General features: G+C 38.7%; 1 protein-coding gene across 1 annotated transcript in view; it reads left to right on the plus strand.

Moving 5' to 3' along the window:
* Positions 1 to 19,884, plus strand: part of exoc4 (exocyst complex component 4) — a 158,339-nt gene that overhangs the window by 2,748 nt on the left and 135,707 nt on the right. Inside the window, exons 3-8 of the mRNA XM_080887812.1 lie at positions 179 to 373; positions 4,385 to 4,578; positions 5,993 to 6,102; positions 7,953 to 8,053; positions 8,162 to 8,316; positions 12,722 to 12,890. Of these exons, the coding sequence (XP_080743938.1) occupies positions 179 to 373; positions 4,385 to 4,578; positions 5,993 to 6,102; positions 7,953 to 8,053; positions 8,162 to 8,316; positions 12,722 to 12,890 (924 nt within the window). The remainder of the gene's footprint in view (positions 1 to 178; positions 374 to 4,384; positions 4,579 to 5,992; positions 6,103 to 7,952; positions 8,054 to 8,161; positions 8,317 to 12,721; positions 12,891 to 19,884) is intronic.

Consider the following 19,884-nt stretch of genomic DNA (forward strand, 5'->3'; position numbering starts at 1 on the left):
TTCCCCTTACGCCAGCTTGTTGAAGCAGTAAGCAACCCTCCCTTAACCTGTTTATGCCAGAGATTTCTTCTTGTTAAAAGAAAGTTTTGTTTTTCCATCCCCACTGTCATCAAATGCCTACTTATATGGAGTTTTAGAATATGGCTTGTGTCACTGGACATCTCAATCTGTCCTACAGGTCAAGGAGAACCTCCTGTCTTGTAAGATGCTGCTTCACTGTAAAAGAGACGAGTTGAGGAAGCTGTGGATAGAAGGCATCGAGCACAAGCATGTTCTTCAGTTGCTGGATGAGATCGAAAGCATCAAGCAGGTCCCTCAACGCCTGGAAACTTACATGGCAAGCAAGCACTACCTTCATGCCACAGACATGCTGGTGAGTAGAGTGATGGCTGAAGATGGGATTCGTAGAAGTGTAATCTTGTGCCTTAATATGTGTGAGATATACAGTGTTTAAAAATGGAAAACCCAGAAAGATTGGTGGGAAATATGTCCTTTTTTTAAAACATGTTTGATCTTGCTTGTTTTTTTTTATGGATGGAAAAACGGAGAAATGGAAAAGGGAAGAGATTTTTGTCTTGTTTCTATCGACATATCAAGCAGGGACCCATGGTGTGCACAGTATGCACACATAAACACCAGTATTTATGAAGTGCTGCTGCTGAAGATTGATTTCCTGGCACCTCTCATCTCTTAAAAGAACCTATTTCTAGCCTTGAACAGTCCAGTGGGTGCAACCCACATCAGTTAGGGCGCTGCAGGTGTGTATGTTTGCGTGTACGCATGTCTTTTGATGTATGTTTTGCAGTATGCGCAGCAGGGGAGCTGAAAGATGGCATTGAGGACTAAACGACCAAGCTCTGTGATCTCTCTGTTTCTTACCTTTCTTTCCTTTTTCTCTCTGCCTTCCTCTGTCACCCCCGCACGCCTGCCTCCAGACTTTGGTAATAATTAGTTTGCTAGAATGGGGTTATCTGAGGAGGAGGAAAAAAGAAGAATGATGGTGCACCCATAGGACCATGAAAAATCCTCTTTGTGGGGGTGGAAAGAAGTGGAACTTCATTCAGCCTGTGCTCAGTCAGTACAGCATGTTTCAAAAAGGTTGTGGAAAGTTCACAGTCAGTTGGATGCTTTGCCTCTGTCTCTTCTCTTGTCCAATGTGCTCTACTTGATCAGGATGATGGCATTTTATTTACTTTTACATATCAAAATGGTGTTGGATGTACTCTTACCTTTGGCTCGGTTGACATATTTATGCAGTTCAGGGATGAATTATGTATGAACAGCCCACTTTAAGTAAACGAGACTCTGGCCAAGGACATTACTAATGTTTATAAAATGAATTACCTTGAAATAACCTATTTGAATGATTCCACCAAACTTTAAATTAATTTTACATGATTTATTATTGACATGATGAAATAAATGCACCGTGTAAGCTAAAATGAAATTATGTTTTTAGATACTGGACACCTAGATGTCAAACAGCAATCTCAGCACAAGGTGATAGGCCGGCAGACAGCTTATATTTAAGATCAATAGACAATGAGCAAGTCTTACATAAGAACTATCCTGTTATTTCTAACCATCTGACAATCATCTAACTCTTGTCTGTGAATATAATGTTTATCAGTGCTCAACTGTTAAAAAATATTGGTCAAAAAGTTCATGGAGTAGTGATTGAAAACTCAAACCTGAGATAGATTTGGGCATCAAGTTCAACTTTGTGGATTTTTGGTGTGGAGTTATATAGATTTGCACAACTTCTCAGCGGAAGGCTCGCAAACATGGCTCTGCTGATGCTCAATGGATCCCGTCCAGTGTTTTAAAATGGTGTTCCTTCAACTTAATTTTTATTTTTTAGAAGAAGAGAAACTCAAAGGAAAGCAATTCTGTCAACTAAGGAAGCTGTTAAGTGAAGATTGTGTGCAATTCTTTTAGCCATACTCACAAACTGTAGCATGCACTGCAAGTCATGTCTTTAACCCCAGATGTTCTACCTCAGATGCCTGAGGTCCACAACCACTTGAGTGTTGAAAAAATGAGCAAGCATGACCCTGGTCATAGATCTGATCTCTGATCTGATCGCTTTTGTACTTAGAAACTACCGTACGTACTCTTGAGATAAAAATTTCTGAAAACTCCTGGGTGGTAGCCAGAAACACATCCCTCTTCCCGAGTAAACTTTTTGAAATTTAGGTGTGGACAGCCAGAGAAGATGGTCTCAAAGGGGGAATAAAAAGGTTTAAATCAGTGTACACTAATTGTTGTGTATTGATCACACCTTGTACTGCACCAGGAGTAGAGTCTGTAGGAATTAACTTAATCTTACCTTATTTTTACCCTCTTTAAAAGGGTGCTCATAATTATACTAATGTGACTCCATCTTTCGCTTAAGTCTCTTCCACATGTCTGAGCCCCTCCCAGGATGTGAAGAGGAGATGCAAGCAAAGTATTGGAGCCTATCTAATGTATTTGATATAAAAAATATTTTGATGAATTATGCACGATATATTAAAAAAAATAAATAGGGGAATTGTCAATTGACTCAAATGCATTGAAATGTAGGGTGTTACCTTGAATATCAGCCTTTTTGAGGCTATATATTTGCTGTTTATGAGATAAGTGGATATGAAGTCACGGTCCTTTAGATTTCTACCATCTTCTCCTCATCTTGATATCACCCCTTTTGTAGCCTACATTAGTGGGATTATATTTGTTTTTGTTAAAGTAATTACTTGTGCATAAAAAAAGCAGAATTATGGTATTTAAATGAGACTCCCTCCCCACAAATATTACAGTTTGTGGTTGTCAAAGTGCCTTCACAGGATATATACATCTGTATACATCTGAGTTTTGTTGTTACTTCTCCAGATGCCTCCTCACGTCTTGTCTTGTTGTGGTACTTGGAAGATCCTGTGTGATGGTGGAGGGGAGATGATTTTTAGGGGATAATTTCTCTGTCTCTCTCACTATTCTACCATAGCTTATTCTCTTCAACATTGTGTGTGCCTGGGTTTTGTTTGAGGCTTATCTCTAAGGGTTGACAATTAGAATTCAGACTATGCTCTGTGTGTACTATTGAATGGCAGCCTTAGATCCCATGGGGTTGGTTAAAAACCAGACTGACTTTGGTTGTAGAAATCCTCTCCTCTCCTCTCCTCTCCTCTCCTCTCCTCTCCTCTCCTCTCCTCTCCTCTCCTCTCCTCTCCTCTCCTCTCCTCTCCTCTCCTCTCCTCTCCTCTCCTCTCCTCTCCTCTCCTCTCCTCTCCTCTCCTCTCCTCTCCTCTCCTCTCCTCTCCTCTGGCTTCTTAGCAAATTCACAAGAGGCTTCATATTCTTCATTATGGTTACAGGCCTAGCCCCCTAATGTAATGATGTTAACCAGGCTTCCTCTGTCATCCCAGCCCAATGATAATGAGATCCCCACCACCGCTACCCCTATCCCCACCCCTGACTCTCACACAAACACATAAACGTTAAATGATTTACAGTCATACAATTACATACACAGATAATCAGACATTATATTAAGCCAAAGCAGGCTGATCACGCAGTGCATTATCTCATCTTCTCACTAATGTGGCTCTCATTTGCATCAACACATACTTGACCCATGCTCCCTGCCCTGTAGTCTGCTCAGCTCTCCCCATTCCATTCCCTTCTATCCTGCCCTGGCCAATCAAATATTATCGGCAGTGAATTTGGTTGTTGGTTTGCTGCCCCTGAAATGCACTCAGATATGCACATAAAATAGGTTAACACACATGTAGACCAGCATATTTAATCATGAAAACATAACTGTTGTTCATGAACTATGAGAGCAGGTTGGAAAAAACATGACATTTGCTAAATATAGGTCATGAATCAGGAGCACATGGTGATACTTTATTTACTAATTTATTTATATTTTGGAGGATACAAAAAAAATCATCCTCAATTAAATATATAAATGAAAAGAAATGATTACACTTATTCACCAGCTTCACTATTGCTTCCTCCTTCCGAGGAAGTTTCTCTGAGATTAAGTGTCATTTATTTTAAAGACTTCCTAACCTGACAGGACAATTGGACTGCTATTACAATGATGTTGCCCTCTCAGCAAATCTGGGCAGATGCTTCTTACCAAGGAGCGATGGCCACATTCATTCAATTTCCCAGTAAAAATTTCTGTTGGCAATTTGCCTATAATTTGAGTGTGTAGTTTTGTAGAAACATGAGGGGATACTTAATATAGCTTAGATGCTTCTGTCATTTCTTTCCTGCCCCCACTTTTGACTTGTCTTTTCTGCCACCTTCTTTCAAGTACAAAACATTGATACCAGACACAGCTATCTTTTGGTAGAGGTTGTCTGACTGGTTCTTGGCTGTAATCTGTTATATGTAGGTGACAGCTGTGGAGTCCTTAGAAGGCCCCTTGTTGCAAGTAGAGGGCCTTGGAGACCTGCGCCTGGAGCTCCACACCAAGAAGCTCAACATACACTTGGTGCTCATTGATGAGCTGCACCGCCATCTGTACATCAAGTCCACAAGTCGCCTGGGGCACAAAAACAGGGACAAAAATGCTGCTAGGCTTCCAGGGTAAGGGCCATGTTCTGTTTGAACAGAAATTGGACTGTTTTATTATTGTTAATTCATGAGTGCAAGGCCTTACATTTAGTACAGTTGCTTGACTTGTGGTCAAAAATGTCAGTTTTCATTTCATTTACATGATAAACATTGGTGTTCATATACTTGCTCCAATATAGCTGCCCATGCAGAAGAATGTTACACATATCATTACAGTGTTAGAATGAAACGCTGGAAAATGTCCAAGGCACCAAAAGCCTTTATTACTCGCCTGTTAAGTAGTCAACAGAAATGTAGCCTTTACAGTGTGTTTTCCTAAACTTTTCAAAGTTGAAATCATACTGATGTGCCTTCATTATATGTTATCCCATTGCTGCTACAACCAAGAACAACTTGCCAATTATTTACTGCATGGAAACCAAGACCATTACAGACAAAAAAACAATTAGACCTCCCTCATATAACTTGTTGCTCTGCTTCATTGTTTGTACAGTGTGCTGGGAAGATCCAAAAGAATGAGAAGCATTGCAAATGTTTATTGTTGGAGCCAAACAGCAGTAATTTACTCGTAACTAATTAGGTGTTCTGCAGTCATTATGGGTACCTCTGTAAGGACATCCGATATATATATATATATATATATATATATATATATATATATATATATATATATATCTATATATCTATCTCCCTGGAAACCAAACATATATATATATATATGTTTGGTTTCCAGGGAACAAACCAAGTTTTAAACCTGGGAAACAATGTCCATTGCCAATTACTGAAAGTATCACAACATATACAGTTTCTCTTTGAACACCACTGATCACATGAATGATCTCATTCATGTGATCAGTGGTGTTCAAAGAGAAACAGGTTTTGCAGCAGCAAGGAGAATAATTTAAGTTCTTCCTTTTGTGACAGCTTATTAGGTATAATGCAAAACAATGGCTTTGAAAACACGGTTGATGCTGTGGCGTTCAATAGTAGGGATTCTGTGTGTGTGTGAGGTGCAATAATTATGGTGGCAGTGGGTTGGTGTGGTACAGTGATTTATTACTGAGGGTCAGCAAGTGACAGGTCCTGGCCTTCCTGTATTAGGTCGCCTCTGACAACAAGCCAGCCTCCATACACCCCACCCACTTAGCAGGCAGACTGTGTTTATACTGTTCGACTTAAAGGACCTGGATTGCTTCCACCTCCGGTTTAAGGCTTGATAAATGACTCATTGGGAAGCAGCACCAATCCCACCCAGAGATGCAAGGCTTTTGGTTTTAGTAGTAGATTGTTTTCATTAGGGAAGAGGAGGTTTAGCATTTGTATTTCTCTTTGCACGTACTAAACTTTTTGTATCTTTGTCACATATTTATGCGAGACCCATTTAATGCCTGGATTTGGTTTTTGGTGTTTTATTTCCTCTTCACAGCTCCATGGCCAAAGATGCATCTCCAATACCTGTGTTAGATGTCGGCAGCCTGTCTACCCCACGCAAGCTTTTGGATTCATCTCAGTTTAGCACACCTGGATCCAGCAGTGGTATGATCTTAAGATCATAATAAGGAAGGGAAGAAGAGGCAGTAACGGAAAAAAAATAAAGGGTGTTGGCTGAAAAGATATATTGAAAACAAAGTCGTAGGTAGAACACGGTTTCATGAAAAACCATAAATCATATGCTTTCCCTCGATTAAAACTGAACACATTAGAAAAACCAGAGAAAGGAAGACATCAACTGGCAGTTTTATTGGTTTCATCCAAAAACATTGCGTGTGAATTTTATCCTGCTATGCTATTTTCACTATGCTGATATTCTTAGTGATAATGAAGTCATTAGTGTTGCACTGAATTACATCCATTTGCATGTCATTATGGATACGTACACACTGAATGCACACAGAAACCACTGATCCATACTTTGATACAAAAGACTAAACATGTCACAAATGTCTTGTTGCAGAGATACACGGCTCACACCCACATTTCTTCAGCTATGATCACAACATATATCTCTCTCGCTAACATTATAATCATCTTGCCCCCCTACCTGTACCATTAGTCACCCAGTATGTGTGCCTTCACAGCAGGGAGCAGCATTTATTACCCTCAAACTGCTAACCAGCGCCGTAACAGAGACTGATAATGTAGACTGTATTCAGAAATGTATGAATCCTCTCTTGGTTGTAGGGGCGTACAGTCAGAGCCACATTCCTTCCAGGCAGAGCACAGAGGAACGCAAACAAGAAGATAATGAAAAAAGTTAATCCAGCAATAACTTGGTGTTCCCTTGGTGTTTCTGAGTTTTTATATTAAGCCTGGCACTTTTTTTTCTCTCCAACACCCACTCTTGGCATTCTGAGTTAGCAACTCATCGTGTTGTTTTTAGCTCTGTGGATACCAGGCAACAATGCACCATACTGTACATACCAAAGGCATTTTTTATCTCGTTGCTGCATCAACTGACAGATTAACAACAACATTAGCATATAATTACCATCTGTGGGCAAGGTTTCCCTGAAAGGTATGGTACAGTCAACATTTCTGTGCCATTCAGCAGTTGTTTTATAAAGTGGTTCTTTCAGTCATTCTCAGTCTTTGTCTCTTCCTCTTCTTTTGCGTGTTTAGCATTTCCTAGGTAGCCATCTACCATTTAAATCATGTCATTTACTCCACCTACTGTTATTTACTCTGCCCAGCTCATCAGCTTGCATGTGTATGTCATGACCTCAAAAAACATAAATACGCAAATGTACAAATTACCACTAATACATTTTAAATATCTGCTCAAGTCTCCCACGCTGTAGGCCTCTAAGTAATAGCTAAACCACAGTTTTCTCAATATTATGCAAAGAGAACACTGGCAATTAGCTGCCAGCAGGCAGTAAGTGCCTATATACCGTCATGTTAACAACTGTGGTCACGACACAGCAACGGGCTTCCATCAATTTCCTAGCTTGCCATTTTGTCTAATAGCATTAGAGCACCTCATTTGTAGATGATAATTGTCATAATTATTACACAAACTACAGTTGCAATGGCTGAAAAGAGGAAATACACCCAAAGTCCATTAACTTGCCATAAACATTAACACTCTTAACGTGCTTTGATGGGGAATTGGGAGGCCCCATCTAATGGAAATTAGAGCATCACTCGATACCGCCTTTCTCAATTTGTCTACTAAGTCAGATGAAAGGGGGATTAGGGTGGGGTTAGGTGCAGTTGTGTGTTCTTAAAAGATAACGAAGTGGTGTAAAACTGAATTTATTTGTTGTTCTTGATTATTTTTGTACATTTATCTATCACTGAAATAATTGGATCTTTTGTGCTTGTACAAATATAATAATGTACACCATATGGTAACAAGTGTGTCTGTATGGGTATACCTCTTATAGTGCATGAACTGCAGCAAGATATTCGGGACTTAAACCAGTCAGACCTTACTGAGGGGGACCCAGAGGAGAACAGTGCTGAGTTCATGGGCATCCTTATCAGGGTACATTCATGTGCACACACATGACGCATGCTATTAATTGTAAACTTAATGTTTTGTTCTGTCATTTGGTTGAAGTAAAAATATTGGCATATTGTTCATTTTCTTTAGGCTCTGGCCAAGTTGAAGAAGCTTCCAGAGACCATTAAAGCCATAATGGAACGGCTGGAACCTGAGCTGAAACAGATTGTCAAGAGGTCTACCACTCAGATAGCAGACCATGCTTACCAAAGGGGAGAAAACCTGGCCCAGGAGAGCCAGCCAAGGTAAAGTAATGGCGTAATGCACTGCTGAAGAATAACTGACGAAAGAGATTTGCTACAGATCAGAAAATATGAAGCTGAAGGTTAATATTAATCCCTTAAACTGCACAAAAATTGCACAATACATTTTCAAGCATTTAAAAAAAGGCATACTTAGCACATACAATAGAAATTAAAAGTCATATATGGAAATTAAAATGTAATGATTAAAAAAAACAATTTTTCAGATGATTTAATAAACTCTATTTTCAGAAAATTCGAATTTTCTGGCAGTTGGATCATATTTCAGACTTTAAAGGGTTAAATAGCAAATGTGGAGGGGAAGGGAGTTTCAGACAGTAGATGGGCATAAAAGGGGAACTATAACCTGTTATGTGGAAAGATGAAAGCAGTCCTTTTGAAATGATAATGTTTGCCTGATAGGGATGGTAAGTAGCATTAGAACTATATGCCAAAATGGTCAGTGTAAATAACAATGTGCAGCTACTGTTGTTTACCTTAAAAAGACTAACAAAGCTCCCACTTGCATTCCCATCATTTATCCCATTGTTTATTCTTCTGTAGTCATAATATTTTTCTAGCCTCAATTTTTAAGGTGTTGAATAAAATGTGGCCTCCCTCCCTAATGATTGGTAAAAGCTATTCCTGTTGATGCGGTAGCTTCAGGGTTTTGTAGCTTGTCTGTTTTTTGTAATGTTACCATTCTCAGAGTTTTGGGAAGCACCCAACATTATATTAATTATACTAATATTCACTGTATTATAGTCAGCATTCACTTTTGTTATTGCATAGAGTGGATCCTTAAGTTATACTTAGAGCTGACAGTAAAGGCAACAGTCAGTGTGTTTAGAATGCAGTCCCATAGTGTTCATAGTCAGACAGTCAACCAGGTGTGAAACATAGTAGCGGCTAGGACTGCAGACACACCTGCTTTAGACCATGAAAACAGATACTCTGCTGCTTTAAACGTAGACAAGTCATGGCTAAACACACCCATACACACACAAACAATTTCACACCTGCCGTAGAGGGCTGCTACATTTTAAAAGCAGTCACGTCAGCTCCTGCAGACATACACATACAGTGAGCAGACTTGAGAAGCACAGGTCTCAGTCCACTGATCCTGAACCATTTAAGAGGAACGTCTTGTTTTCTGTCAGGGATGTTCTTTCCAGCCTTGTCTGCCTTACTTCTTCTGTTGCCTACTGAATCTTGTCTGACCTCAGTGTAATAGGCTACCATGTAGCTTGTTTCCAGTTCTGCTGCTTGCTGATTGTTTTAAGTTGCCTTCATGAGTATACGTGTGTGAGCATTTAACACTTTGAGGTTGTGTGTGTGTGTTTGTATTTGGATGCGTACACACCTAGTTTTCCCTATGCTCACTTCAATTTAAAGTCAATGCTTGTTGCTATGGAAACTCCAACCAATGTACCAATTGTAGAGAACAATGGTCTTGAATATTGCACACTATATTTTATAGTACAGCAGACTAGCAGGCAACACTTAAGAGCTTAATAGCATAAACAGCAGTGTGTGGCTTGCTCTTGGAGGTTTATGTTCTCATTCACATCCTCACTGACCACCTCACTGAAAGTTTATTTTCCTTTACAACTCCTGCATCTAGATCATCTTCATATAGCTTCCGTCTTCATGCACCAAAGTCATGACCCTAATCCAATGATATTTCTTAAGGTTTTAGTGATTCTTGAGCTTCTGGGCTAACTGCAATACTTATGTTTAAAATTACAGCTAGTTAATAGCCAGTGCATGTGTTCGTGGATTGGAGGACGTATGATCTCTGGCTGCTGGTGTATTGTTTGCTGTTATAACCCCAACCAACCAACAACAACCAAACAAACAAACAAACACAACAAAACAACAAAAACAATCAAAAACTTCTATTTTTCAAGTCTTCGTTTCAGTGTCTCAAATAACAATAACAATACAAATTTCTCTTACTGGATGAGAGATAAAAAGACTGCAGGATTTACTGGGCATAACAAATAAACATCAGCTTCTTCCATCATTATTTGCTGATGGGATGATAGTGGTAAACAAAGTGAATACTGATACTGATATTACATAGTAGATTCTAAATGAAATCTGAATAAACAATTAAGAAAACTGATTTAAAGTGAGGATGTTTTTTCCAATAAAACACAGAATATTAATAACAGTATTTTCAATTCAAACTAAGAAAACAAACAAAACAAAGCAAAACAGGAAAACCACAGTGAACATAGGATGGACCTTTTTTTGGACTCATTTTTCCCATTTAGTGGTCCTTGCCATCATCTAGAGGAAGACTGATTCCACGTGAATCAACTTTTGCTCTGTGTGTCCATTTGTCTATGACAGCAGGATGACTGAGATAACCTGGTACATTTAATATCTCAAGAGGAGCCTTTTGACACTCTTTAGACCTCTAACAATAATTAAATTATCTGTGACTTAGCACCAACCTGATGGTAATCTAATTTAGATACTATTGTTGTCCTTCCAATATGAAACACATGCAGTCCTGGGGACTTTACGTCTTTGTGTGCTCCCTGCCATTTCTCCTGGTTCTTCATCAGCCGTGTGTGTCAACTTCGATCGGGAGAGGAAATGAGAAGTGTGGTCTCAAAGAACAGACAATATGGATTAGGTTGGACTCCACTGGGAGATAATGAGGAGGACTGTTTACACTTTGTTTGTCCGTCTACACGTAGCTAGGTGTGTTTGTGGGTGTAAGGGCCGGGGTGGTTAGAGTGTGCTTGGGGATTAAACAAAAAAAGCAGTGTCAAAGTCAGAGCCGTAACTTTTGGGTGCCCAACTTTATGCATGTATGCATGATTATGTAGTTTTTTTATGCTTATATTTTTGGAGATTGGTGATCATATATCATTTATCTTACATTTCTATTTTGTTGTCAGTCTTTCATGTTTATACATGAGAGTCATTGGCATTTCAAGGTCCCTGTCTTTGTGTCACGGAGTTATAGCTCATAGTTATTTGTTCCTCTGTTTCTCTCCATTAATAACATTTGCTTGTGTTACTGTGGGTGTAGTGACAGACAACCAACCAAAATGGTCCCCATTGAAACATGCATCTTGCCTCTCTATTTCCTTTATACCTTCACCGAAAATCTTGGCTGCTTCCCAAAACTCTGAGGATGGTAACATTACAAAAAACGGACAAGCTACAAAATACTGAAATAAATTGCAATAAAACAAAATCTCTCTGTTGCTTTCAATTGAATAAAACTTAATTAAATGGCAGAGGAGAGTACCGACAGACCAACGTTAGACAAATAGTGATTAAATTTAACTTTAACACTGCTACTTCCTAGCTTGGTTGCACTAGGAAGCCATTCACGCTCAACTAATGTAACCTGTGTTCCCTCTTTACCTTGAAAGCTTTGCCCTTGTGTAGAAACTAGATGTAGCAAAGTCTGGATGAAAGCATTAGTGTAGATGAGACCATCCAGGCTGTAGCACTCAGATCAAGTGGAAGGTCAGTTTGGTTTTGGCTGTGCTCTCTTCTTCAGTCAGAGCCATTTAGAAGTAATGAGAGTGCCTGTTCATTTGAGTCCAGGCTGGGAAGCTCACTTGTTTTTTTTGTTTTTTATAGTCCCGGTTAAATGGAAAACTGTAAATGAAAACGGCTTCCTGGAATATTGGTCATTTGAAGTGGTCTCAATGGTCTTTTTCATGGGTAGATTATCTGTTATTAGCTATATGTTATTTTTCTGCTGTTTTGGACAGTTTAGATGAGCTTTTTTTCACCCTTGATGTTATAAAGCATTTGCATACATTCCTCACAGTAGCTTGTTGTACTTGTACTTGTATTGTTTAATGTCATACTAGAGAAAGATAATTTGAAACCTGGATCATACTATTATCAAACCTTTCACTGTTCCGCAGTAGTTTTAATGGATTTTCTTAATTGTGAAGCTTAAGCAAACATGACAGAGTGGTCTTCACAGGTGGAAATCTGTGTATTTTGACTTTTGGGGATTGTTTGTCAAAGGTAGGAAATAATTCTATAACCTTGACAAGCTGCCTTAGAACACCTGTAGCTCTCTATTTTACTTACATGGAAATCTCAAGTCATGTGATTTACTGCGGAAGACATACATTTTCCTAACAAATAAAGTGCCCAGTAGAAGTAATGCTGGTTGTCTATTTTAGTTCCTGTATAGACAATAAAGATCCTTGTGAAATGCTTATTAAATAAACATTATACTGCAGATTAATTTTTTAATAAAACAATTAAATATACCATTTAATGCTGTTTGAAGTTTTTGTAATTGTACTTCACTTTCTCCTTTCTATCCTCTCCCCGTGTCTCTATTTACTCCTGACTCTCCTGACCCCTTCCCTTCTCTTCCTCTCTTCCTTTCTGCTCTGTCTGGCTCCCTCTGCAGGCTTCTGCTGGAACTGCTTGAGCTCTTGTTCGATAAGTTCAAGGCAGTGGCCCAGGCTCACAGTGTGGTGCTTACCCACCTGAAACACATCGGGGTGCAGGCCCAAGAAGAGGGCATCAAGCTGTACGAGCAAGCAGATGTCTCTGCTAAGATCCAGACTGTACTGCAGGTTAGTTGGCAACAGCAATGATGAAAGAAATGCAGTCGATATCTGACAATGAAGTGTACAAAAACAGATGTAAATAAAATGAAGCTATGCAGAATAATTAGGAATATTTTAGTCATCTGTCTGAGGAGCTTGAATAATATGAAACAGTTTAACTTTACCATGTCTTTATGGCCAGTAGATTAAAATAGATTTGTAATTTATTCTGAGATATATTATCCTTCTACAGTGGCTCTTACATGTACCGTTACAACTTAAAGTATACAACCATTATTGGGCTATTTATCTGTTTAGAAATGGGACCTGTTTGTTTTCTTTTCCCACGCTAACATACCCTCAGGCTTTTATTTTTCATTCAGTGCCACAGTGATTTGTTCACTCTAGATTTATCCCCCCCAACCCCCTTCTTATAGCAATCTTGTAGCACTTTCACTTATAGTAAATTAATCAGTAGAGAAACAGGCAGCAATGTGATGGATGGCATTCAGTCTGTCAGCAAGGAGTAGCTAGAGAAAAATACAGAGGAGGCTTGATTGCTTGGATTAATTTAAGGTTCTTTAATTGGCGTGTAGTTATGCTCGGTTCTTGATCCTTGCTCCTGTCTGATTGGATGAGGGGGGGTGAGCAGCTGTTCAGTTGACCCGATAGTGACTCTCAGAGGAAAATCTGTGACAGTTGGCATGCGTCTGTGTCCCAGTTTGTGTTTATACCTAACAATGGGTAAAAAAACACACCGATGCACCTTGATTGTGTTTCATCCTTGATTGGGTGATTGATATTTATGACATTTTTTCCGACCGATTTTGCAAAAGATAACTACACATGTACTTATCTGCATCTGATATTGTTAGAGTGGATGAGATGCTTCTTCTTTAATATTAATAGGCTGTTCTCATGGATCTATTTAGATGCAGTGTGAATACATATATAAAAAATATGAACACAGCAGGTTTTGTTTTGTTTTTTTTGAGTGGAATCTATAAAAACAGGGAAGAAACTTTCTCCAAGGGTCTACCTGGATGCCTTTAATGTTGCCATTGTAATTGATTGGACATATTACTGCTACTTTCATTACTGATCATACAAATGTAAAAATAAATAAAATGACAGAATGCTAAATTGGAAACCCATCTATTTCTAACTCACGCACTCTTCTGCTTCCAATTACTTTAGTCCTTTTTCCAGCTGGCATGCATAGATGCACAAATGAAGGCATGTTTAGGTGTGTGTATGGGTTTCTAGGGTGTGAAACAGCATAGGCATGCACTATAATTGCTCTGCTCTACCAGCATCATTATATAAGACATTAAACCATTCACTTGCATTCGACCACTGCCAACACCCAGTTGCCAGGGCCTCCACTGTCCCCTGGCTCTGCGATGGGAGATAATGTAATCTCTTGATTAGAATACTCATTATGTGAGATGAGGTTTTCTTATTCAGTCACTCGTGTTATTATTTCCTGACTGATTATATCAATAAAAAGGCCTGTAGTCCATCCCTCCTTCCCCTTGCCATTTCCCTGCATGTTCATTCGTCTTTCTCTATGATCCTGCATTTCCATTTCCCTTCCTCTTTCCTTCAGCTTCATTCCTGTTGCCTCTGTATTACAGTCTCTCAATTTCCCAATACCTTGTGCATACCCCTCTTGCTCTTTGTAATTTCCTCCTTAATCTCATTATCTGGCTTTCTTTTTCTCTCTCGCAACTCCCACACTCACTTTCACCCCCTTCGTTTAGCCCACTCTGTCTTAGAGAGTCACATATCAGCAATGAGAGAAATTAAATTCCTACTGCTCCCATAGTGGCTCTGTTAAATTTTATTAGATACTGAGCCAGTTCTTATCTCACGCCTTAAGACCCACAAAGGGGCAGGAGCCTTCTCAGCACCAGCCAGACTTTAGTTGTGAGCTTTATGTTAGTCACTCATTATGCATTTCACTCGAGTTTGTTTCTCTTTAGTTTTGCATAAATACTTTAACTCTTATTTAATGTTCCATTTAATGTTCCGCTGCAGAATAGGCCACCTAAAAGTAATACTTTCAAATTTTGTGTGCTGACTAGCTCCATATTTTTTATTCTCTAACTCAACTAGAACTGTTTTGAATGATTCACAGCTCAAAATAATTCTTATTTATCACATACTGGGCTGAAACAAGCTGGTTTATTTCACACCTGCTTTCTTGAAGCTAGTAGTTCTCGCACCATAGAGTTGGGCCAAACTGCTGGCATGAGTCCCTGAACGGTTGGACACAGATATGATACCAACTTGAATTAATATAGTTAACTATTTTTAGATGTAAATGAATGGTAGTTTGTTGATCGATTGATAACAATTGTGCAACGTGAATCTTTATCAGGTTTTAAAGTGGGGCTTCCTAAAAAGTACTACTGCAGAACTTTGATGTGATTGACTGCCCCTCAAAAACAAAACAGGAGATGGGAGGGGTCTATGTGCTGTCAGTCACAGCTGTGTGCCTGAGATGCCCATATTAAGGATATCCTCTCTCACTGACATCACACATTACAGTACTAGTACATACACTGGCCTTATTATTTTAAGATTCTGGCCATTTTAATGAGTATCCACAACTGTATAACACAAATTAAGACAGAAGGCTAAAGGGTCCAAATAGGAAGAATCCCCACTAAAAGGTGAGGAAATACTCAGGCATCTTGTTAGTTCAGTATTTGCAAAGGTATCAGTGAAGTAGGAGAGACTTGTTAAAACCCAAACCTTTTACCACTAGCTTTACTAATATGCTTTATCCTTTTGCCCTTAAATTATTTGAATCCCAGCCTGTCTTGTGCCTCTTATTGCAGTTCACATGTTTGATGGGCAGAAACCTCTTGCTGGGTGTTATTTTTTTCCCCTCTTTGAGAGCAACCAGGTTGACCTTTCCACATGACATACCAGTAGACAGATGCAAGAGCTGACAGAAACACACGGTGCACCTAGTTACAAGGCCTTGGCAGAGAGACTCCGTTCATCAGTGTGTGACTGGGGCCCGGTAGGCTTAGAATGGGGAGCGGGTAAACAAGATTTCTAAAGTCAGGATGCATGTAATGGTCCTAATCCATGTTCAGAAAAGCCTGAGATGCTTCTGTTGGTTGTTTATTTCAGTGTGGAAGTATTGATTCAAAGCATGAAAGACTGTATGGTAATCAGTAGTTTTGAGGCTGGAAGGAGTGTTTTAAATGCCACTTTGCAGTTTTTCTAGTGGCTCTCTGTATAATAAGTATATCCCTAAGTATATCTATTGATTATTTACGCCGCCACTGAAGTTACATTTCTAAGCACATGTCACCAAATGCCCTTCCTACTCGCTATCTATCCATGACAATTTTTTCCGTCTTTTTTCACCAGAAACGATGCTTTTCTTCAAAGCACTCTGTTTTGTCAAAGAAATAACGCACTGGAATTTTGGTATATCCATACATATTTATCAAGTTTCTCTTTTGACATCGAAAATATACTACGACATCAGACAGTTAAGCAGGCCTGGACTGTTTAATATGATGATGTCTGAATTAAAATTTTAGTCAAAACAACATTTTATATATACCAAAGGAGAAAATCCATCACTTTCATTAGAATTGTGACCTAGATGGAAGCAGCAATACGTTACCAGGTAATTGGATAGCATAGTTCATAAAATCTCACAGTTCATAAACCTTTACGTACATTCTTAATCAAGACTGTCCAGTGAGAATGTTATTAAATCTATATTTAGCAGTCTGGCTAGTGGCGTCCATCATTACCCTTTGACCTCGTCTTCTGTTGGGTTTGAGGCCTAAAAGTTTGTTAATTAGCTTGCCATTTACACATACTACAAGGATTTTTGATTGTGTGACTGCTTGCTGAAACCATTGTCTCCTCTGGTGTGTGACCAGAGTGCAAATAATACTTTTAATGAGTGGTTTCCTCTCTGCACACAAGGATGTTTGAGACTGTATTTGAAAATATGGATGTTCACCATTAGTCTTCCCAAAGAACTGATTCCTATTGAATCTATTGAAACTTCACAAGGGAACACAAGCTATTAATATTTTCTACTAAAGCAAAAGGTAAATTTACTACAAGGGTGGACTGAAGTTTTTTTTATGTTGCTCTAAATAATGATTGAAATATTAAAAAAGGAAACTTTAATACGATTGCTTTTTCCTGCCTCATGCTATATTTTCTTAAATCCTCCCTCCCTGTAATACTCTTACTTCTCAGAGTGCTTAGGATATCTTGCTTCCATGAATTTCCTACAGAGTTTTCTACTATTTTCTTTTGTTCTTGTGTTCCTGATTATTTGCCTGGTCATTTAGGGTATTTTGGTTAGGAAGAGAGCCTATAGCTTGATCCATATCTGCTTCATGAATTAATCCTTTTTTGTGCTATTGAATAATAAAAGGGGTTTGTTTTGTTTGTATCAAAAAAAAATATGAACACACAAGTGGCTTAAATATGCATTGTACGAAATCAGCCCATCAACAGAGTGAAAATGAGTAGAAGTGAATTGCCAGAGAGGAGCCAGAAGACAATAAGCTCCTTTAATTAAATATGAAGCAGAGACATCGCTATGTTGTTCTCACCCAACATTTTAATCAATGTGTCACATTTGTTCTGGCCTCCAAAGACTGTAATATTTACATATTGCGGAGTGGAGGGAAGTCTACCATGTCTGTGGACCCCCCTCCCAATAGACGCGCGCACACACACACACACACACACACACACACACACACACACACACACACACACACACACACACACATAATCCAGATACGTAAAAAATCACTGAACATTGACGTATGACATATGTTTTAGCAATAATTGTCTTTAGTTGTTGATGGTTATACGATATGTGTGAATAATCTTTTGAATAAAGGGTGTCTCATATGGAGTTATTACAGTTGTCCACCTCTTCAAGATCAAGATATTTTATGTGTACAGTACACGTACATAGCATACTAATATATGTAGCGAAGTTGCTTTTAGTTTAGTAGAATATAACCAATAAGTCACATATAAGCAGTATGTTTTAACACTATATTTAAAATGAAAGGAATTCTTCACTTAATCTAGTCAGGCTCATTTTAATTCATGAGCCACATAAATCTCAATTACACTGGGCCAGCAAGGCCATTTCATATTAATCTATAAAAAACTACAGTTTTTACCATTCTCGTGGTGTAAAGAACCACAAGTACATTCAGAACAGGTTCAATTAACCATCCATTTTCAACAGATGATGAAAAGTCTGAGATATCCTAAGAAGAAATAAGTGACATTTGAAAATTATGCAATAAAATACAATATCTGCCATATTGTAGAGTGTAGACCAAGGCGGTTTGTTGTATAGGATAATGCCCAAGAGCTTGGTTTCCTTTACTTGCTGGATGGCTGGTATGTTTATATGGTATTACTGTCTCATGTCATAGCTTTAACTGAGTACCATACTTTTTTACTGTGGATGTGCTAAGTATCAGTTTGTTTTGATCCATTATTCAAAAATATCTAGCTCCCTGTTCAAGATAGCAGTCAGACCAGCCGATGTCATTGCTGATGCATATGCTCAGCTATAATGTCCATTAATCTTCATCCTTTTGATGTATTCACTGCTGTTCTGAATATCTCTTAAAAGAGAATAAAACACATTTATTGTTTATAGCATAAATACACTTAAAGTGTTTGTTACATTTCAAAAAAAATGTTGAGGACACAGCAAGGACACAGACGAGTAAAAAGGGTTTCAGTGAACATTCAGACACACCTCCCTTTCCTCTGTCAACAAGATAGCCTTCAAAAGATTGACTAGATGCAGCCCCTCCAGGTGGGAACTCCTGCTGCTTAGCAAGAGTTCAGCACTGAGAGAGTAGTTGTGGCTGAAGCTCTGTCAGAACTTGTGAAGGTTATTGAAGTTTCTGGAACACAATCAATACCGGGTGTATACAGAACCCTTTTCTTTGACGGCCAAGGACACTTTGGGCTTTAACTTCAAACTGGCAGCAAGGGATATCAGTCAATGTTTTGTGACAAGACACTAGCCAAGGGATTTAGTGGGAGACAGCCGATTTCAATAAAGACTTGAAAAGAGAAACAAAGTGCTGAGATTGTTCTCTCAGCTGCTTTAAGATTACTTAATAAGAGGAGGAAGGTGGAAACAAGGAGAGAGAATGAAGTGATATTTATTCCTTTAAATTTAGCCAATTGACTGCTTAGTTTACACAATGACTAGTGCTCACCTGCAAAAATGTGAATGATGCTTCCATAATTGAACTGATTGCTGAGCTGTTAGGGCCCTAATGGACAGAACAGAAGATGAGTATACACTTCCTCCAAGCATAAAAGGTGACATCAGGACACTTCAGTTAGGAAGAAATACATGGGAGTGCTGGAAATGAATAACAAAGGCTGACTTCCATTAAGGTTCCCTTCTTTTTAATTTAACTTAGCACTCAGCACATTGAGTCTCATCCCAAACTAAATCAGTCCAATCTACTCAAGTACCAAACATCTTGCATCTTGGTTAAAAAGCGCTGGCAAAATTATTGTTATTATTAATATTATTATTTTTTGTCATCTCTTTAGAAGTGTTTGGCATGTTTACCCACTCAAACACACAAACATACACTCCAGTCACAGGAAGTTGTAGGCTTAGTCTTATTTGCTGTGAAGACCCATTAGTCAAAGCCTCCCTGTTTCTGTTTCATGGATTTTCCCATGAATCTAAGTTTTTTTTTTTTTTTTGTTTTAATGGAATTCAAAGTGTGTGTTCCATCATCTCTCTCACTCTCATCTCTTTAATTGGAAGTCAAAGTGAAAGTCCATTGGACTAATATAATTGGCATCCAGCTAAACTCATAGCAAGATGTTGCTGTAATATTTATTTGGCTGATTCTTCACCTGAGCTGTTTAAACAACAGGAGATGTTGAAAGATGTGAGTTTCTTCCATGTGGTACCAGCTGTTGCCAGTATTTAAAGTGCTAAGAGAGCTTTGTAGCA

The sequence above is a fragment of the Rhamphochromis sp. 'chilingali' genome (assembly GCF_963969265.1).
Source record: "Rhamphochromis sp. 'chilingali' genome assembly, chromosome: 7".
Lineage (NCBI taxonomy): Eukaryota > Metazoa > Chordata > Actinopteri > Cichliformes > Cichlidae > Rhamphochromis > Rhamphochromis sp. 'chilingali'.